We start from the raw sequence: 22029 nt of genomic DNA on the forward strand, positions 1-22029 counted from the left end.
AAACAAAGCCTTAAATCTATGTATGTAATTACATATTCTGAGAGAAACAAACACTAAATACCTACTAGGCAAGAGGATGGCAAAGCCCAAGGTTTTACCTTCAAACCTGCCTGATTTGAGCTGTCCCTGTGTTCTCCCCCAGCTTTGAGAGCATGCAGAGATTGTGTGACAAGTACAACCGAGCCATCGACAGCATCCACCAGTTGGTAAGTGCTGAATTGGGCCCTGCCGTGGCTTTTGTGTGCAATTCAGGTAGTGAAGAACAGCAGAAAGTTGTGACTGACTCAGGGCTGTATTTTACCTGTTCCTGTAGCATCAGCAATATCCAGCACTTCCAGTTTTGGGGGGACTTGAGCTTGGTATTAAACTTATTTTCGTGATCACACCTGGACAGTCAAGGAGTTAGTATTGGAGGGACATTATTACAGAAAGAAAGGGAAATAACACCACTTTCTGTTCCCAAATTCAGAGCTGTTGCTCTCCCTTGTGCCCTTCTGGCACTGTTATTTTGCCATTTGGAAACAGCTGACTTGTCTTTAGGGGGAAGGAAAGGTTTATCAGCATTTAACACAGGGATTTCTCATATAGATTGACTTTTGCACAGGGAAATCTGTGACTTATGGGTACTTAAATAATCCATATGAACTCTCCTGTGTGTTGTGGAAGTGATCCATGGCTTAGGAATTTCCTTGCCACAGTTCAGTTGCTCTGGCCTGTGGGATCACTGGCTAAAGTAGAATGTAATCTCTTTTCTGGCCAATTTAATGAGCTTTTTGGTTCTCTTACCCCCCAAAAAGGTTGAGCTGGAGGAAGCAAAATATGAACAATGAATAATGTTACTATTCTGCTTAATTTGAAAGCATAGGTGGATTTTTTTCTTTGCTGTGCTTATGGGAATTATTTGAAATATGCAGTATTATAGCAACAAGCCTTTTTTGCTGGGATTTTCTTAGTTTTTTGGGCCTTCAAACTTGTGCTTATTTGAATTCAGGCACCTTCATGTCTATGTTGGTTAATAGCTAAATATTAGCAGCTATTCAGCATTTGCAGTTGCTATCTGAACTGGCAAACCTGATGGGTTTAATTTTTTCCTTCCCATCTGAATCTCACAGGAGTGTTTAGGAGGGGTCTTGGAATTGCCCTTTTTTTTGTTTGTTTTTATCAAAAGGAGAGGTAGACATTTTTAAAACTTAACAACTTTTCTGCGTAGGATGGGTTTTTTTCTGAAGAAGAAAGGAAGCTTGATTTCCATCTCTTTCCTGCCACTCCCTGTCTGAGTGCATCTGATCCCTCCCATGTGAGAGCTGCTGGAGCAGAATTAACCTGTTCATGTGTTGACAGTCAACATCAGTTCAGTGGGGATAGCAAAAAAAAAAGGAGAGAACAAACCTTTACACCCACCCCAACTCTGTTCAGTGCTGTGCTTTACACAACTGTTTTTGTGCTGTTTTTTGTATCTCTTTGAATTCCCCTTTATCACCTGTGAAATTCCCTGTTAGCTGAGGTGTGATGTGGTTCACAGCAGCTGCTGGTGTGTGATTTCTGCAGTTCCACAGAATGGTTGGGATTGAAAGAGACCTCAAAGCCCACCCAGTGCCACCCCTGCCATGGCAGGGACACCTTCCACTGTCCCAGGCTGCTCCAAGCCCTGTCCAGCCTGGCCTTGGGCACTGCCAGGGATCCAGGGGCAGCCACAGCTGCTCTGGGCACCCTGTGCCAGGGCCTGCCCACCCTCACAGCCAGGAATTCCTTCCCAATCTCCCATCCAGCCCTGCCCTCTGGCAGTGGAAGCCATTCCCTGTGTCCTGTCCCTCCAGCCCTTGTCCCCAGTCCCTCTCCAGCTCTCCTGGAGCCCCTTCAGGCCCTGCAAGGGGCTCTGAGCTCTCCCTGGAGCCTTCTCCTCTCCAGGTGAGCACCCCCAGCTCTCCAGCCTGGCTCCAGTTCCATTCAGTTTTTATCTTTACGGAGCACCTGCAGCCCAAGCTGAGGGAGGGGGGCTGGGAGGGGACTGTCCCTCGTCCCTCAGCTGGGCTGGTGCCAGTCCCTTGTCCCCAGGTGGGCTCACCCCCTGTCCCCCTGTCCCTGCAGTGGAAGGGGACGACGCAGCCCATGAAGCTGAACACGCGTCCCTCCAACGGGCTCCTGAGGCACATCCTGCAGCAGGTGTACAACCACTCTGTCACCGACCCCGAGAAACTCAACAACTACGAGCCCTTCTCCCCCGAGGTCTACGGAGAAACTTCCTTTGACTTGGTGGCCCAAATGATCGATGAGATTAAAATGACCGAGGATGATTTGTTCGTTGACTTGGGCAGTGGTAAGTGACCAGTGACTCCTTTTTGTCTTTGCTGTTTGTACTTTAAAAATCCCCAAGCCCCCAGAACTAGGGATTGTGTTACAGGATAAGCATCTTTTCTAGATTTCTATTTCTACATAATCCCCAAAGATGCTCCTGCTTTTTATGCCAGGATTAAATGGACCAAACAAACAGCCCAGACCTCTTTTCTGGTGGCAGTGAAATATCAGCCTGCAGTGCAATAAACCCTTGTTACAGCCCCCTTTGTTTGTGTTGGTATTGTTGGATACACTTGTGAAGAAGAAGCAATGTTAAAAATGATGTTTGACCCATAAAGTTGCATTCCTAAGGATTCATCTGTTTTTACTGGATTTGCTTTATGCCCTTCATATCTGAAAATTGGATTTCTTGACCCTTGCCACATGAAACACTTGGTTTGGAATCTGGAAATGAAGGATTTTTTTTGCCTTCAACTTCTCAGTGTGTCAAAAAAGCTTTCATAGTTTACTTAAACAGTTGTGAAACCCCACAAAATCTAACCTACAACTGCAACAGAGTTGAGTTTTAAAAGGAAATTGGTGTCTACTTGGTGAGGAAACCAGGTATGACTCAAGCACATGTGCAACAGAGATACTGAGTAAGAGGATGATGTTCTTTTTCTTGGTAAAATCTGGTTCGGAACAGGAAAGGAGTAATAAGAATTTCCCCTTTTGCTTGATGTGTTCTGAAGTTTTAACACATTTAAATCCAAATAAGTGTGTGTGATACAGGACTTATGGGGGGAAAATGTATATTTAAAAAATTATATTTTAAATTTGAATGTATATTTTAAACATCAAACAGTTATATATAAATATTGAATATTTATATATGTTATATATAGTAAAACCATAGGTTGTAGAATAATTAAATATTAACTAGTATACTATTAAAAATATATAAGAATATATTAAAATATAAAATATATTATCTAAATATACAAAATAGAATAATATACAATATACAATATACAATATACAATATACTATATATTATATATTATATATTATATATTATATATTATATATTATATATTATATATTATATATTATATATTATATATTATATATTATATATTATATATTATATATATTATATATATATATATATATATATACACACACACAGGCCCTTCAGTGATTTTCTTACCTTTGCTTCCTCTCTCAGTGGGACTGACTGAAATTTCCTGTCAGGGACTGATGTTCAGATGAGACCTTTAGCAAAACTTCAGAGCTGAGAAACTTTTCCATCTGGAGTGAAACTAAATCTCCATAGATTCTCACAATTGTTTGTGCAGGAAGGTTAAAGAAGATCATATCTGTGGCCCCAGAGTGCAGCAGGTTGGGTCACAGGCCCGTATCAGATGCTTTAATCTGCCATCCCCAGAAATAAATCAGGTTTCTCACTCTGCTCATTGGCTGAGCAGCACCAGGGGAGTGGGAATGACTTTGGGAATTCCAGCTGGGAATGTCAGACACTGCCCCCAGCCCAGCCCCACAGGTCACCTGGGGTTTTTTTTGTGAGCTCTTTGCTCTAGAAGCTTCTCTCCCCTGGCAGTGCTTTCCCTGCAGGCGCTCTCAGCTCTGGGGTTTTTGTTCCCTCAGGTGTGGGGCAGGTGGTGCTTCAAGTGGCTGCAGCCACAAACTGCAAACATCACTACGGAGTGGAGAAAGCTGATATTCCAGCCAAGTACGCCGAGGTGAGTGAGCCTGCAGTGCTGGGTGCTCTAACTCACTGCTGCAGGAAAAGCAGAATTTGAACCCTGCTGGGGCTGTGCTTCTCACATCAGCCAGTCCTGGAGCAGCGAAATATCAGCCTGCAAGGCAAGGACGTGCTTGAGGAAAGAAGTGGATCCAGGCTGGAGTGTTCAGCATCTTTCTGGAGGGATTTCAGGCCCTGAAAGCTCTCCTAGCAATAATGCCAAGGCCTGTTGAAAAGGGAGTGCAGTGTAAGCTTCACCCACATACCCTGCAGTCATTCCATGTCTGGAATGGCTCTAATGCAGCTCCCAGAGGCCACAGCATGCAGCAAATCCACGAGTAAATTCACCAAATAATTAGTTCTTAAATATTTTAAAGGCCATGTGTCTGCCTGTGGTGGTGATGTCCCTTTTTCTTTTACCAAACCACCAGAAGTTCCTCCTGAGGCCTGTGCTGGGTGTCTGGTGTGTAACTGCTTAGGAGGCAGCTTAGTGAGGAAAACCATAAAATGGACTGAAGCTGAAGGAGGGGGATACAGATTAGAGATTAGGAAGGGATTCTTGGCTGTGAGGGTGGCACAGGGTGCCCAGAGCAGCTGTGGCTGCCCCTGGATCCCTGGCAGTGCCCAAGGCCAGGCTGGACAGGGCTTGGAGCAGCCTGGGACAGTGGAAGGTGTCCCTGCCATGGCACAGGGTAGAACTAAGGGATATTTAAGGTCCCTTCCAACCCAAACCATTCCATGATTGTTGGATAATGTTTAGTCAGGCTTCTTTAGTCAGGTTTCTTTACACTTCTAATTCTGTGCCAGTGGGACACCCACAGATGATGAGTTCAAGGCAAACCTGAGAGGCCACAAGCACACAGGGAAGGTCACTCATGTCTTACCATTAGAAGTTTGCCTCCTTCAGTAGCCTAAACAGAAACTGATCCCTCTGAATTGTCAAAACACAGATTCACCCTGAACAGGTGGAAAATTATCCCTCATGGAGGGAGGGAATAAATAAAACTCCTTGATCCTTTTCTGTGATGTGTGCAAAAATGCATAAACACAGTTGTGAATATGATCAGTCAAGGACCTAAAAATCCACTTTGTTTCCCCTGCCAGGACCGAGTGGAGGTTTTTACCTTGAGGGCTTTGCAGTCCCTCTGTGTGAACATCCTGGTTTCACTTTGGAGCATTTACAAGGAATGTTTACAGGAATCCCCTCTGTGTTTAGCATTAAAATTAAAGATCAGCTTTATAAGGGAAAGTGAAATTCTGGCTGCCACTAATACCCCTTCCTGTCACCGTGCAAACACAAGGCTGTGGTGAAAACAGCAAACAAAAGAATGACCCACAAAGGGAGTACTGGGGTAGTCACTGCTGGGGTACAAGTCTTACTGGGTGAACAAAACATTCTGCATTATTTCCCTGGGTAAATCCTGGCAGATTTAACCAAAGAGCTGCTGCAGTGTCAGAGTGTGTGGAGCTGCCTTGTGCCTCTCTTAGGGCCCAGCTTTCCTCCAAACATTTGTGCAAGACGTTGGGTTGAGTTTCTAGTTGAACTGCAAACTGTGGCACCACATCTTGGGTACCATGGTAATAGTACCAGATAACAGAATTAGAAATGAAAGAATTTGAATTCTTCCTCTTCACCTAAAGAGGAAGAATGTTACCAATTTGTTTCAGTGAAGTTGCCTTAATACATTCAAATGTAAGTTCATGAAAAAGCTGAGGATTTTTGAGTTATCCTGCTCAGCTTTGGAATGCTTTTGAGCATAAAGCATACCTGTCAACACAGTTTTGTTGAGCTGCTGATGGAGCAGCTGATCAAGCATCAGTTTGAGTTGTCAGTGGGATCAGAATTTCTGCTGGGCCTCTCACACAGAGTCACAGCATGGTCAGTGTTGGAAGGGACCTCTGGCAGGGTCACCTGGAGCAGGAATGTGTCCAGATGGGTTTGGAATGTCTCCAGGGAGGGAGATTCACTTCCAAATTTGGGCCAAATCCTAAAGATCAGCTGGGGCCAGGCTGCTGGAAAGGTGGTGATGGGGTTGTGTGAGGCACTGAGCTGTCTGGAAATGGGATTTTGTTCCTTTCTCCCTTCTTTGGGCAACAGAAAACAGCAGAATCCTCCCTCCTCTGCAGCCCTGCAGTGTTTGGGTGCAGTTTGAAGCACTCCCAGTTGCTGTGGGAAGCAGGATTCTCCCTCAGTTTGCTGCTGGGATGCTTTGCCTGCTGCTTTCTGCCTCCTCAGTGACCCCAGCAGACCTGGCTTTGCCCTGGGTGTCCCTTTGCTCCCTGAGCTTAGGCTGGGCTGCACCCTCCTCCTCCCTGGGGGATTACGCACCACAACTTAAGGCTGGGCTATTTTGAGTGCTGGGCAGTGTAAGAGCTTTTCTTGGAACGTGGAACCTCCATGGGAAGGGGGGGTGAAGATGCCAGCTTTGCCTTGGCCCAAAGGAAACGAGGGTTTGGTTTTTTAAAGAAACCAAACAGCAGGAGCTCTGTCTGCCTGTCCTTGGAATGTTAATGGCAAAAAACAGAATCCAACCAGGCAGAATTCTTGGGGATCAATGAGTGCTGCAGAGCTGTGTCTCCATTGCTTTGATGGAATTGGAAATATGAGATGTCCTAATGGCTGGTTTTGGTTTTCCTCCCTCTTGCAGACGATGGACAGAGAGTTCAGAAAATGGATGAAATGGTATGGGAAGAAACACGCAGAATACACAGTGAGTGAAACTCAGCTGCAGCTCGGGATCCACACTCCTGTGCAGAGTTTGTGAAGTCCCCTCCAGCCTTTCCTCAGGCACCAGCAGTTGAGCCACAGCTGCTGCCTGGCTCTTACCTTGATCCTGGGCATTGTGTATCCAATATATCCTCCCAGACCCCTCTCTTTGTCTTGCCAGATGTGGGGCATGGTGTTATCTGGAGCACTTCCAGGTCTTTCCAGAAACTCCTGGAAGATTTATTCTTCTAAAATGTTCTGACTGGGGCTGCCATGAGTCTTCTGCTTGTGTTAAATCCTCTTTTTCTTTTTCCCTCCTTCTGTCCATGGATTGGGGTTTTTGCCAAGTGTGGCAGCTCCTCCTTGGGGTTCTGAACTCTCCTGCTGGAAATAAAAGCCGAAGCTTTGGTTCTGCAGGCAGGGGAAGGTGTGACCACCTGGCCCAGTTCTGGAGGGGAGGGGTGGCAGGGGAGAGGTTCTGGATGTGTGGAGATTGGAGCAGGAAGCTCCAGGAGCAGTTAGTTGCTGGATGGTTCCCAGGGGAGGGTGGTGGCTGGTTCTGGTTTGGAAGGGTTTGGAGCTGGATGCTCTGAGGGTGGACCTGGAGCAGGAGAAGTAAATGGATCATCATGGGAGATCTTCTTGCCTGTGGCAAGGGTTGTGTTGGAATTCCTTTATCTTCCTTTCCTTATCTCTGAGGATGTTTTGCACTCCAAGGATGGTGTGAGGCATGTGCAAATCCATGCATTGTCCTGTTCCATTCCTTCCCTTTTCCCTTTCTTCCCCTTTGTAATTGTCATTAAGAAAATCTGCTCCCTGCTTAATCACTCTCCAGTCAGGAAATGGATGTACAATAGGAACCCACTGGGAGTTTTGAAAACACATCTATTTCTGCTTCTGCCACTCTCCTGTGCTCAGGGAAGAGGCTGGGTGGATCAGAGATATTCCCAAATATCCCAGGGGAGCCAGGTCACCACTCAGGGGTTGCAGCTGGCCACGTGTTCTGCATCCAGGTGTGAGCAAGGCTTGAGGAACTGCTTCCCTTCCCTTCCCTTCCCTTCCCTTCCCTTCCCTTCCCTTCCCTTCCCTTCCCTTCCCTTCCCTTCCCTTCCCTTCCCTTCCCTTCCCTTCCCTTCCCTTCCCTTCCCTTCCCTTCCCTTCCCTTCCCTTCCCTTCCCTTCCCTTCCCTTCCCTTCCCTTCCCTTCCCTTCCCTTCCCTTCCCTTCCCTTCCCTTCCCTTCCCTTCCCTTCCCTTCCCTTCCCTTCCCTTCCCTTCCCTTCCCTTCCCTTCCCTTCCCTTCCCTTCCCTTCCCTTCCCTTCCCTTCCCTTCCCTTCCCTTCCCTTCCCTTCCCTTCCCTTCCCTTCCCTTCCCTTCCCTTCCCTTCCCTTCCCTTCCCTTCCCTTCCCTTCCCTTCCCTTCCCTTCCCGCACCTTCCCTTCCCGCACCTTCCCTTCCCGCACCTTCCCGCACCTTCCCTTCCCGCACCTTCCCTTCCCGCACCTTCCCTTCCCGCACCTTCCCTTCCCGCACCTTCCCTTCCCGCACCTTCCCTTCCCGCACCTTCCCGCACCTTCCCGCACCTTCCCGCACCTTCCCTTCCCGCACCTTCCCGCACCTTCCCGCACCTTCCCGCACCTTCCCTTCCCTTCCCGCACCTTCCCGCACCTTCCCTTCCCTTCCCGCACCTTCCCTTCCCTTCCCTTCCCTTCCCTTCCCTTCCCTTCCCTTCCCTTCCCTTCCCTTCCCTTCCCTTCCCTTCCCTTCCCTTCCCTTCCCTTCCCTTCCCTTCCCTTCCCTTCCCTTCCCTTCCCTTCCCTTCCCTTCCCTTCCCTTCCCTTCCCTTCCCTTCCCTTCCCTTCCCTTCCCTTCCCTTCCCTTCCCTTCCCTTCCCTTCCCTTCCCTTCCCTTCCCTTCCCTTCCCTTCCCTTCCCTTCCCTTCCCTTCCCTTCCCTTCCCTTCCCTTCCCTTCCCTTCCCTTCCCTTCCCTTCCCTTCCCTTCGGGATCAGGGGCAGGCTGGAGCTGAGCATTTATTTCCCAGTTTTCTCTCTGCTGGGATCCTTGGTGCTCTCATCCTGTAGTGAAGCTGCTCCTGCTCTCCCTTTTGGAGCAGGCTGGGAAGGTGCTGGTCCCACCTTCCCCTCACACTTCCCTCCTGGAATTCCTGTTCTGGATAGAGGGATTCCCTTCCAGGGGGACTGGTCTGCAGCAGGACTGATAATTCCCTCCTGCTGTGGAAGCACTGGAAATGCTTTACTTTTCCTGAAGTGGCCATATGGCATTTTTCCATTGTGTCACCCAGCTGGCATGACATGAAAGGAATTGTTCCTGAGGATGCTCTGCTTCTGAGCTGGGTAATTTAAGGAATAGGAGAGGAACTTGGACTAAAATATTGGAAGCATATTGCTTGCCTTAGGCAGCATTTCCATATTGAGCATTCCAAGTGACAGAATCTGGTGCTATATTGAAACAAAGCTATTTATTTTTGCCAGGTTCTTTGGCTTTTATAACTCTGTTTTGTGCAGTGTTTAGAGTAAAATTTCCTTGAATATGCAATCTGGGGTTTTTTTGGGAAGAGTTAAACACTTGCAGCACTTTTTGTCTGAAGGAAAGTTGGTTTCCTGTCACCTTGGAGTGATGCTTGAACACAGATTTTGGGCTTTTACAGCAGGCGCACAGGGCAGATGTTATTGAGTTTTTATTCATTAAACAGACTTTTGCCAGGCAGTTTATTTTCTTTAGGAACTCCTTAGCAGCATCTGCTGTAGGTGACTTAAACACAGAGCAGACTTGCTCATGATGCAGCTGGAGGACACAGGAAGATGTAGAATTGAAAGCCGGGCATCTTTATCTTTCTGGAAAACAGCTTTATTCCTGCAAAATGCTTTGTGAGGTCCCAAAATTCCAAATGTTGGAGACAAAATAAGCACAAATTGAAATAATCTGTCATCAGCAGAGCTCAACTCGTGAATTGCACTCCAGTGTTACAGGCAGGCAGATGAAAAATCAGTGTTTTGAGAAGAATCAAGTGCTGTAGGAAGGGAGGGCCTGGCAGGAGTTCAGTGGGAAGAATATCGGATCCCACCTGCAGCTCTGGCTGAGCTCTGTGGATGGTGGTTCTCTCTTGCTGTAAAAGTAAAACTGTGGTGTATAAGGCAGCAATAAATCCTGGAGCTGGGCTTGCAGGGTCGTGCTGGGTTTTTAGGTTATTTTAACAGCCAAGATCCCAGTACAGTTAGAGATTTGCAATTCAGATGGATTTTGGGTTCTCCCTGAAAAGGGATCTGCTGAAAAGTTGACTTTAGCAGAGTGTTCCATGCTTGTTTGGGTTTGTGCATCTCAACAGTTCCTTCTTGCTTGGGAAATGATCTCTGCAGCTTTTCACCATCTCCAGCCTTCCCACCTGGTACAATCTCCCTGAGAAATATTTTCTGTCCTTTTTGCCTTTTGCAGCCATCCAAGGGACTCACAACCTCATGATGTTTTTGTGACCTGCCCCAAATCCTCCCAACAGGATTTTTTCAGATTACCATTAAAATAAAATTGCTAGGAATGTAAACAAACACAAACCCATGGCCCCCAAAACTCTCCAAACAACAAACTTGTATTTGAGAACCCTTGGAGCTAAGGGGGCAGTCACTGTTACCTCACCAAATTATTCTGCAGCCTTCAAATTCACCTTCTGGCCTTCCCCATTGGATTGTTCTTGTTACTGCTGGGTGTTCTGAGCTTGGACATGAATTCTGGAGAGCAAGGCCCAGTACCAATATTTAAAATAAACCCCCATTGTCCAGTGTATTTCCACCCTATTTTTCCACAATTAGATAAAACTTGAGCAGTGGTTCCACACTAAATTGCAGCCCCAGTTGTTCTGTTGTCAGTTGGTGATAAAAACACATTAAACTTCCCCAGCTGCAGGTGGCAAAGTGTCCTGGGGGTGTTGGATGCCCAAGGCTGCAGAGCCACAGCTGGACCATCCCTGCAGCTGGAGAGGGGGAAGATCCATGAGGGGCATGAGAGGAGTGGGAGGAATTTACTCCTCATTGCCTTGGGAAGCTCCTGATCTCCAGCTGTTGTTGGTCACTGAGTCTCATAATCCTCTTAAATGAATATTTACATTCCCTGCTCTGCTTGGGAATGTGCAATTCCTGCACATTTAGGGAAAATCAGATTTTTTTGCTGTTCTTCTGTCTTGGATTCCAAGGGAAGGATCCTCCTCTAGAGCTTTTCATCATCGTCGTCATCTGCTTCAGCTTTTTGGACTAGAATGTCCCACTTCCAACACATGTCCCTTTGTTCCAACTCCTTTTATCTTCTCCTTTCTCTTCCCATGGAACTGAGAAGTTTCCAAGATCAATTTTACCTCACTCTTTTCAAGTAAACTTTTCTGAAGGAAGCAGGAGACTTTGGGAAGGTCATTAGGCCTGGCTAATTAGAGAGTCTTTCTTGGGGAATTCCTGCATATGTGCAGCCATCAAATTAAAACCCGGCATGGCAATTAAGAGGCAGATGGGTTTTCATGGTTTCTAACTGTAAATATCCTCCTGTGGCCTCAGAATCGGAGCCATCTCAGGTATCTGGGGCAGGAGGCTGAGATTGCTGAGTAGCACAAAGTGCTTCTCTTCCTGGGCTCCCCTTGGAGAAAGTTTTTGGTTTTTTGTTTGATTTTTGTTGAGTTCTCAGTGCCTGTGACCTGTTGTTCCCTTTTCCTGAGAGAAGGAAACAGAGCAGACTTGCTCGTGGTGTACCTGGAGGACACAGGAAGATGTGTAATGGAAACCTGGCATCTTTGTCCTTCTGGAAACTTCATCCCTGCAAAATGCTTTGTGAGGTCCCAAAATTCCAAATGTTGGAGACAAAATAAGCACAACTTGAAGGATCCCAGGCTGAGCTCAGAGCAGTTGGGAGTTGGTGCAGTCCCACATTGGACCCTGCTGAGAACCAGGATTAGTTTTGTGTTTATTTACTCAGGGTTGTTATAACAGAATTCCTGCCCTGCTCTCCATAGAGGCCTCTTTCAGCAGGAGGTGGCAGTGACCAAAGGCAGGAAGCAGGTCAGCATTCCCAAAGGTGGGATTTGCCTGGATGGATGCCTCTGTCAGGAACTGGGGCTGGAGGTGGTTCAGCCCTGAGGCTCAGGGATGAGTTTTGGGCATGGATCAGTGCAAGCCTGGCTCTGTGGCTCACAGGTCTCCTGAAGTTTGGGATGCCTTTCTGCTGCTCCTCCTGTTCTGAGCAGAAGCAGGGAGTTGTGTGGGAGTTCCAGTGCCCAGGAGCTGCTTTGTGATGGTGACTGACCTCACCTGTACCCCAAACCTGCTGCTGCCAGGAGCTGCTCTCAGGGAAGGATGAGCCAGCTGCTTGCTCCCAGTGTTTCAACTGCCCCATTTCAGCAGGAAATTTGCTGTTTTGGCATTTGAAAAACCCTCCAAACATCCCCTGTGGCTTTGAAATGATGCCACATTTTGGAGGTTTGGATTCGTGCCTCTGGTTATTTTTGAAAAGAACAAGGACCTAAAAATAACCGTGTGTACTTTTCCAGGCAGAAATGCTGGGTTTTTGGGAGCCAAGTGTTTGCACGGAGGTGGCTGGGATGAGTTATCCTGCCTGGGAATTTATGGCTCTGTGGAGCGTTAGCAGAGAGCCTCCCTGTCCAGCCCTGGGTGAGAACCCAGCCCTCCTCCCCAGCACAGGGGCCTGACCTTCCCAAATCCCTGCTCTGCTCCGGGATGAACTCACACCTCCTGTGCACCTCTGGCTGCCTCCCCGGGGCTGGGACCTGCTGCTTCCCATCCAGTTGCAGGAGGAGTTACAGGAATCAGATGCTGCTGAGTGTATTCCTGCAGTGTCTGTTTGAAAAACCCGAATAAAAACCTGGTCTGCCTTCTAAATTTAGAAGCAATGCAGGCAGCAGCTCTGGAGGCGATTTTGCTGAGCTAATTATCCTGTTAGATAAAGCATCTCCTGCATTGTCTAATCAGATGAAAATATCTGTGTTACAGATGGTCCCTTCCATTCATTATTCACTAAGGAGATTAAGTTTCTGAGAGAGAGGAGGAACAGGATGAGGGAGGGGGCAGTGGAGGAAGAGATTGAGCGTGGCCCTGTGGCTGTCACCGTGTGGATGTGTCCCCTTTTCCCTGAGTGACCAGCATGGACCACGTTCTGCTGGTTCAGCTGCTGCTGTCCTGGGGCAGGGATGAATCAGCTGCACTTTCCTTCCCAGTTCTTGTTTCACTCTCAAAATTATTGCAAACCACTGAGCTGAGTGGGATTTTGGGGGGATTTTTTTTGGATTCTCTGTGTCAGTTGATGTGTGAAGAGCTCCTTTCCTTCTCTCAGGGCATCATTTATTGGTGACTGCCCCAGCACAGGGGGTAAGGAGCTGGTTACAGAGGTCAGGCAGCTCAGTCCCTGTTGGAGGGGAGCATCCAGGAATCACTGCCTTGCTTCCAAAGGGAAAAGATTACCCATTTTCTCCCAGCCACAGCTGATCATCTGATTATTTCTGTACTCCAGTGTTTTTCCTGGTGAGGTTTTCCCATGACTCTTGACTAAGCATGAGCTGGGGAAGCAATGCCACACAAAAATAGATGTGTTTAAGGTGGGCTGTGGTTCACTGGAATTGTTAAATGGCTCTGGCTTGCAAAATGTTCATCCTCCATGGGTATATCAGGTTAAAACCTGGAGATTTTGGTTATAAGTGTTCTTCTAACCACATAGACAGGGCAAACACTGTGAAACTGGACCCAAGTGAAGCCTAGCAGCCACTTAGGTTGGATTTCAAGACCTTTATATGAAGTTTAGCATTTCAGAATCGTTTCATGTTACGCTGGTTCTCTGTTCTCTTGCAGACTGTGGCGTTTGTGGTTCCTGGTTTTCCCAATGTTTTTCTTTCCCTGTTAGTGTAGGAAAACCCTGTGGAGACTTCAGAAACTGGTGGTGTGGAGAATGCCACAGAGAAGCTGACTTGCAAAAATTATTCTAAAATAAACACAGTTGCCTCTCATGTGGGTTTTCTTTGACTTTCTCTTGGTTACTCAACCATGGAACTGTTCACTACAAGAATAGATAAGGCTGAGACAAAATTATCTCTTAAAATCAGTCTAGATATGGTGTCCACATATAGACATCCAGAAAAAATCTTTCCTTATATGAAATGAGAAAAACTCTTCTTTGAACTTCTTTGATGTTGAGTCTCTGGTTTAGATTCTCACAGTACCCAGCAAGGTGTCCTTGGGTTGGATCTGTGAGTTCAGCTTCCAGCTTATCCTTTGGTTTTGTTACAGCAGGGATGTCCAAGGTGCTTCCCCTCCCAGCAGGTGGGAGATCACAGGTAATAATTCTGGTTTAACTCTGATTTCAGCCCAGCTGGTGGAACGGGTATTTCTGAATAACCTGAGCTAATCTTGCCTGCGCTGTTCAGTTTCTAGCACTTAAAGCACTTAAAGCTCTTGACAAAGTTCTTGATCTCTTGCCTGAGAAGGTCCACTTTTCTCAGCCCTCTTGCAGCAGGACATTTTGGTGGTTTCCCCTTCCTTTCCTCCTGGAAGCAGCCCCTTTCCTGTTGGCACCTGTGGCTTTGTCCTTCACAGTGGCTCAGGCAGGTTTGTCACCCCCTCTGTGTCCCTGAGTGCCGCCAGGCCCTGCAGCTCCCTTTGGATGCTCCCAGGCTGAGCCAGCCCTGAGGGATGGGGCTTGTTCCTGTGTCTGCTCTGCAGTGCTGGCACTTTGGAGTTGTCCCTAATGAGAATTAGTGCTGCCATGTGAAACCCTCACTCCTTCCCAAACAGAGAAATCAGTACAGGAAAAGAATCGTCAGCAGTCGCTGCCGTTGCTTTGATGTTCCTGAGGTTCTGGCACAAACCATCATCTTCAAAGGGTGTCATCAGCATTAATTATAGAGTTGCACCTCATTTTTTTTCTCCTCCTCTTATCTTCCTCCCCCAACCCTCCTCCTGCCTGACTTGTGGCACAGCAGAGGAGTGTGGCCCATGGGCTCCTGTCTCATTTCCAAAACACGACTGAGAAAACATCAATCTGTGCAAGAGCTCTGTGTTCACCTGGGACTTGATGTGGTGTCATCACAAAGGTGCTCCACGAGCCACTGAAGTCATAACTGTGTTTATTTTCAAACAAGGCCTTTCTGTTACTTCATTTCCAACTTGAAAGTGTTAGAAATGCTCAGGGTTTATATTTAGCACCACAAAAATCAGATTCTTGTTTGTGCAGTGCAGCAAGAGGCTGAATTGGGAGCCAGGGCTCCCAGCAGGAGCTGTTCCCAATCCAGGCTCAGCTCCCTCTGCTGAGGGGGGATCACCAGCCGTGGGGGCCTTCAGGAGGCATTTGCTGATCAGCTTTGGAATGAGTTCCAGCAATTTGGCTTCTCCATGGAGCAGCCAGAGCCCCTTCCCTGCTCTTCCCACGCAGGAGAGCAGCCGAGGGTGGGAGCAGGGAGGGAGGAACCTCTGGGATCTGAGGAATGAGCAGGGTCAGCCCTCCCTGCTCCACCTCTGCGTTTCCAAAAGGTTTCATTTGTGGTGGGGTCAGGGAGGTGCTCAGGGAGGTTTGTCCCTCTCTGAAGGGAGCAGGAGGGAACCCTGTTAACCCCTCTGTATTTCTGTGTTCTTTGTCTTGTTTTAAGCTGGAAAGAGGTGACTTCCTCTCAGAAGAATGGAGAGAGAGGATTGCAAACACAAGGTACAGTACAGCAATTGAATGCTGCTTTCTGAGCTGGATATTTGGGAGTTTGTATAATGGAAATTGGGAGGCTGGCCAGCTTTTTATATAGAATTTCCATAGCAAATACCCCAAGTCTATCTGCCAACTCCTCCACTGGCCTCTTTAGGTCCTGTTTTCTGACTAGAAGAATGGCTTTGAGTGCACGTCCCATGATATTCCATACAAGGGTGTATCCAAGATAAATTCTTATAAGAGGAGCACAAACCTTCATTTGTTTTGCATATTCCTATAGTTCATGTCAGGGGTTCTGGCAAAACACTCTTGACTATTGGGGCACACAGGCTCACTTTCCCTCTAATGAAAGGAGCCAAGTGAGTTTGTTTCAACTTAAATAGAATGTTCATTTAAACTAATTGTCTTGAAGATTTATTTATGTGGAGAACTGTGCAGAGGCTTGGGCTCCTTTCTGAGGGAGCAGAAAGGGAGTAAATTTGTTAAAAGCAATAAAAGTCGTCTGTATTTTTAAAGCTTTGCATTCTTTCAGCCTTATGGGTAGAAAAAACCTCTTTATTTTTATATGACCTTCTGGGCCACCCTGTAATGTGGGGGAATGGAAGGCAGTTGTCAAAGAGAGCTCTGAAAGCCTTCAGGGTTGTGGCAATTTCTGGATTGCTCCCAAAGCTCTGGTTTGGAGAGCCTGGAGCCAGGCTGGTGACTCCTGCAGGATTCTGTCCCTCACTTTCTTCTGGAGGTGCCTTTTAATTTGTGGACAGACTTGTCCCAGCCTTGCAGCACACTTGGGTTTGGCTTTGTTGCTTGTTATTCCAAGTGCACAATCCTCTGCTGCCTGGGCAACTTTCCTCGGATTAATTTAAATTTTTAGAGAAATTTTTGGCTGCGGGAGCTCTGACTGCACCCAGAAGTGCTGGGAGATGTTTGCTTTGTGTGGCATGGCCCTCACTGTGGGTCTCAGTGCTGCTCCACCTCGCTGTGGGGTGGATTTCTCCAGGATTGGGGATGGTTTGGGTTGGAAGGGACCTTAAATTTCAAGCAGTGCCACCAGTGCCATGGGCAGGGACACCTTCCTGTGTGTCAGGCCCTGTTCAGTCTGGCCTTGGGCACTTCCAGGGATGGGGCTGGCACCAGGACGTGGTTCCCTGTGTATTCCAGGGGATCCCTGTGTATTCCAGGGGATCCCTGTGTATTCCAGGGGATCCCTGTGCCTGTGGCTTGGCAAAACCTCCTGGAACGAGGGCTGAGCCCGAGGGGGATTCGGGGTTCCTGTGCCCTGCACGCGCACACAAAATTCCGTGCCAGAGCGAACACTATAAAAACACACATCTGCACGCTCTGGCTTTCCCCCTTCCTCTCCTGGATGTTTTCTAGTCCCATTAATATGTTTGGCTCTTTTGCAAGGCCTTTTTTTGGCACATGGGAAGGAGGAGGAAGAAACCCCTGCTAGTTTTACTTGCCAGGCAGGGTTTCCCAAATTTCCAAGAGCAAGGCGTAGCAAGAATAACTTTTTTTTTCCCTTGGTGCATAAACATTTTTTTCATTCGTGGTTTTTAATAGCTTTGACTGCTGCTCTTAAACCCCCTGTCCCTGTTGAACACGTTTCATGTGTGGAGGCACTGGGAAGGGAGTTTTCCAGCAAAGAAATCAGTTCTTCATGTGGAAACAATAGGCCAGGATGGCTTTTACACTTCACAGAATCCTGGAATATCCTGAGTTGGAAAGGATCCCACAGGGATCATCAGTGCAGCCCCTGTCCCTGCACAGACACCCCAACAATGCCACCCTGAGCACCCCTGAGAGCGTTGTCCAAACGCTCCTGGAGCTCTGGCAGCCTTGGGGCTGGGACCATTCCCTGGGGAGCCTGGGCAGTGCCCCAGCACCCTCGGGGGGAAGAACCTTTCCCTGAGCTCCAGCCCAACCTCCCCTGACACGTTCATTCAGCAGAGAGCTCAATCACTTCCAAGAGGTGTTGAGGACTCTTGTTGCAGCCTGGTAGTTTATGGGCACCAGAGACAATTTAACCAGGTTGATTAGAACTTAAAACTAAAGGAGGGTTTCTTTTTAAATCTATGACATGTTCTGCCTCTTTCCCAAGCCCTTTCATTATTTGTGGGGTTCTACCTCTGTGCAGATTTCTTTGTTTCCATGTGATTGTTTTTTCTCAGGAACACCTCCCTCCTTCATGGAATCTCCTAACCCAGAAAGAAAGATGCAATTCCTCTGTTGTGGGTAGGGCTGAAGTGCTGGGTTTAGGACAGGGAAAATGAGCTAAAGTATCACTGTCTTCTGACATTACAGGGAATTTGGGGCTGAAAGAGATTGCCCAGAGCAGCTGTGGCTGCCCCTGCATCCCTGGCAGTGCCCAAGGCCAGGCTGGACAGGGCTTGGAGCAGCCTGGGACAGTGGAAGGTGTCCCTGCCATGGCAGGGGTGGCACTGGATGGGCTTTAAGGGCCTTTCCAACCCAAACCATTTTATGACTCTAAAATACATTTTGAAATTTTGCTGTATTATTTTAAGTCCCCACCATGAAGTGCTGAGTGTTGCTGTCCAAGTGTGGTGTGGCAGGAGCTCTAGAGCTGGGGACAAGCAGGTTTGTCCATGGCAGGGATGGCAGGGAAGGCGCCAGGTGGCTGAGATGTGACTGGGGGTCCTTGTGGGGTGTTCCTGCCTCTCTTTAACTGGATCATTGTTTTGCAGTGTTATTTTTGTGAATAACTTTGCCTTCGGGCCTGAGGTGGATCACCAGCTGAAGGAGCGCTTTGCAAACATGAAGGAAGGTAAATCCAACTGGAAATGTTTTTCCCTTGGTTTCCTGATTCCTGTGGGAGCTGGGCTGGGAGGAGGGCTCAGGGCCAGGCCTTGGGGTTGGTTCTGTGCCTTGGGGCCAGGTGTCTGCACCACAGTGGGGTTTCTGCTTCCACCTTTGTGTCTGCCCAGACCTGCCTGGCTTCTTGCAGCACCCCCTCTGCAGGGAGGACTCTGGAGCAGGGTTGGGGTGGGAGGAGCTGCTGGTCCATCCTTTCCTCTTTTGGGAGCCCACAAAACACCCAACAGCCAAGGCCAAACTTCCTGGGTCCCTGGCAGTGCCCAAGGCCAGGCTGGACAGGGCTTGGAGCAGCCTGGGACAGTGGAAGGTGTCCCTGCCATGGCAGGGGTGGCACTGGGTGACTTTAATGTCCTCCCAACCCAACCCATTCCATGATTCTCAGCTGCAGAGGCCCAGCTTTGGAAGGCCAATCTGCAATTCCATACAGAATTCACATCCTGGGTTCTGTTCAGGGTTGTCACATCCAGTGCTGGTGTTAACCCCTGAAATGCTGGAGTTCCATCCCTAGAAATGCTCAAAGCCTGTGGAGATGTGGCACTTGGGGACAGGTTTAGTGGTGAGCACGGTGGTGGTACTGGTTGGACTTGATGATCTTAAAGGTCTTTTCCAACCTTAATGGTTCCACAATTCCATAAAAACTGGGCCAGTGTCACTGGCTGCTCCTGAGGATCCCACTGCAGGCTGGGGACACCCCCTGACCTCTCATGGCCCCTCCATTCCCTGGGTGCCTTTTCTTTGCTCTTAACCACTGGCATAAGTAACAGTTTTACTTGGTTGTGGCAGAAATGACAGAAATAACAATTTATGAAAAGAAAAATGTGTGGCATGAACAAAGCAACTGTGGCTTCCCATGGCACAGCTTTGTGCTGAAATAAATAATGTGACTTTTGGGCTCTGCTGCGAACCATAAAACCCCCAAACTTAAGATGTTTTCTTTAATTTAACTGGATTATTTTTTAGTTTTCAAACTTGTTTAATGGTGGCTTGAGAGCAATGGGAAGGTGGAGATGGTTCAAGAACCCTTTATAATGATGAAACCTGATTTCTCTTCCCACAGTGTGCTTCAGGCTCTGCTGAATGACCCCAAATACCCATGAAATGGAGATTAGTGGCCTCTAAATAAAAGGGCTTTGGGGCTTGTGTATAAAAGATCCAAGTAGGAAGGAGATAATTGAAATTTCTTTAGATTGCCACTGAGAATTAACATGCTCTTTTTTTTCCAAGTGTTTCAAATCTGTCATTTTAAAGTGATCAGTGAGGTGTCACCTGGCAGGAATCATAGGTTGGCTTTCTTGGGGCTGTCAGAATGGGAATGAAGGGATTTATTTCTTTTTTAATGCTATACAAGGGGCAGTTTTATAGGACTGCTCTTTAGGGCTTTGTACTGGGTTATATTTAATAAGTAGTTACTTCTAGAACAAATAATGGAGCTGACTGTGCTCTTTTCTTTTTCCTCCTTTTTCCAGGTGGGAGAATTGTGTCCTCAAAACCTTTTGCACCTCTAAATTTTAGAATTAACAGTCGAAACTTGAGTGGTATGATTGCCCTTTTTATTGTTCATTACAGCTGTGGGTATTCAGTATCTGAAAATGTCTGGGGGGTGTTACTGCTTTTTAGAGTTGCTTAAGTAGGAAATGCTGTTGGATTATTAGGGCACACCAAGTGACAAGTGCTTAAAATCAATCTAAAAAAACCCACCCAAGAGAGGAGCAGACTCTTTTTGTGGGGTTTGTGCTGCTTTGTTTTGGTGTTGGTTCCATCAATGTGTCCCTGGCTGGGGAACTCCAGAGCTGAAGAGAAGTGAGGAGCTCAAGGGTGTGATTGATTTCTTCAGCCACAAAGAGCTGCTGTGACTCCCAGGGGAGTTCCCTACACCCTCAATCCAGGCAGGTAAATCCCAGTCAGGATTGCTAAGGCTGAGAGGTTGTGGAGCCAGGCTGGGAGAGCTGGGGGGGCTCACCTGGAGAGGAGAAGGCTCCAGGGAGAGCTCAGAGCCCCTTGCAGGGCCTGAAGGGGCTCCAGGAGAGCTGGAGAGGGACTGGGGACAAGGGCTGGAGGGACAGGACACAGGGAATGGTTTCCACTGCCAGAGGGCAGGGCTGGATGGGAGATTGGGAAGGAATTGTTGGCTGTGAGGGTGGGCAGGCCCTGGCACAGGGTGCCCAGAGCAGCTGTGGCTGCCCCTGGACCCCTGGCAGTGCCCAAGGCCAGGCTGGACAGGGCTTGGAGCAGCCTGGGACAGTGGAAGGTGTCCCTGCCATGGCAGGGGTGGCACTGGATGGGCTTTGAGGTCTCTTTCAACCCCAACTATTCCAGGATTCTGTGAAATGTTCAACTCTGAACATCTCCTGAGCTGTGCTTTGAGCAAACAAACCCCTCCCAGGCACACCCAGGCCCTGCTCTGGTTTATTGCCAACGCAGGGTCCTGTTCTCCTTCTCCTCTGAACACACCAGGCTCGGTGTTTGGCAGTGTTGTCCCTTGCAAGGACATGAGCTGCAGTTTTGGGAGATTTTGGGACATTCCATGTTGTTGGTTATGCTTTTGACCTTTTTCAGACTTTCATTGTTGAAACTGGTGTGTCTGTGCAGAAGCTGGGCTGACTTTCTTTGTGGGTCCCTTCCAGTTCAGATATTCTCTGAAATTTCTCAAGCAAAAGAGCAGTCCAAGCTGGGCTTTACTTGTATTTACTGTGTCCAGTGCTAAATTTGCCCTAAATCAACCCCCACTAATTCCCTGCCTGTGCAAACATGGGGAGCAACTCACTGATCTCAGGCAGTGCTGTCTAATTTTGGCCTAAACTGATTTTGAAGAATAGTAATTTTTGGACTGTCATGAAGTAAATTGTGCCTTTCAGAGTTATTTTAAAGCTGGAATTCTTTTGGTTGTCCCACACATCAGGCACCCAAACCTGCACTTTTCCTCCCTGTTTGAAATTCTGTTCTGGGGCCTCTGGTGGTTTGGAACCTCAGTGACCCTTGGGTGCTGGGCTGCCAATTCTTTGGAGACGTGGATTTGAAAATAAAAGGCAAAAACTCTGGAATGGTGCTCCTGGAACTCCTCAAGCCTCAGGAGAGCTGGGATCAGGCTGTCAGTTTGCTAATGAGGCAAAGAGAGCCTGAGTGGAGCTTGGGCCCTCTTGCAGAGCCCACCAGAGCTTGAGGAAATCCAAGAATGCACTTGGGGAGGTTTCAATTAGACCTGCCCACAAAAATACAGGGCTTTGGCCTCTCAAGCCTTTTCTTTCCTGGATTCTTCCCATTTCCTTCTCTCTCTGCTGCATTTTGGAGCCTGAGGGCAGCATGTGCTGCTCCTTCACCTCAGGACAGCCCTGGCTACCACTGCCAGTTGAGGCAGATCTTTATCCCATTCCAGCTCCCACCCCAGCAGGGATTCATTGGGAATGGTTTCTAGAACACTGGAGTTTCAAATCTCAGCTGTTATTTAATGCTGAATGGAAATGCTGATGTTAAATTTATATTGAGATGATTAATTGGAGTTTGAATGGGTGAGAGGCTTGGCAAAAGGGAATCCAACAGCTTCCACCAGTAAGAAACTTCCAGGGATTCAGATAAAAGGCCCTGAAAAGAAAATTACCTTTGCATGCTACAAACCGGGAGAATTGTGAGAATAAATTTTAGGGCTTAATCCCTTACTGAGACCATATTGGTTTTGGGAAATACCAACATCAAATGAGCTTGTGTGGGATGTGCTGGGCACTTGTTCCAGTGCCCTGTTCCAGTGACACTTTCAGGGAAATCC

The 22029-nt window shown here is 47.8% G+C and overlaps 1 protein-coding gene across 4 annotated transcripts in view; it reads left to right on the forward strand.

Moving 5' to 3' along the window:
* The window catches only part of DOT1L (DOT1 like histone lysine methyltransferase), a 76018-nt gene that overhangs the window by 21158 nt on the left and 32831 nt on the right, over positions 1-22029 (forward strand). For all 4 annotated transcript variants that reach the window (XM_063403147.1, XM_063403150.1, XM_063403148.1 and 1 more), the window contains exons 4-10: positions 143-206; positions 2089-2317; positions 3940-4034; positions 6685-6747; positions 15388-15443; positions 18140-18219; positions 19736-19804. In XM_063403147.1, the coding sequence (XP_063259217.1) occupies positions 143-206; positions 2089-2317; positions 3940-4034; positions 6685-6747; positions 15388-15443; positions 18140-18219; positions 19736-19804 (656 nt within the window). The remainder of the gene's footprint in view (positions 1-142; positions 207-2088; positions 2318-3939; positions 4035-6684; positions 6748-15387; positions 15444-18139; positions 18220-19735; positions 19805-22029) is intronic.

The sequence above is a fragment of the Prinia subflava genome, chromosome 8, assembly GCF_021018805.1.
Source record: "Prinia subflava isolate CZ2003 ecotype Zambia chromosome 8, Cam_Psub_1.2, whole genome shotgun sequence".
Lineage (NCBI taxonomy): Eukaryota > Metazoa > Chordata > Aves > Passeriformes > Cisticolidae > Prinia > Prinia subflava.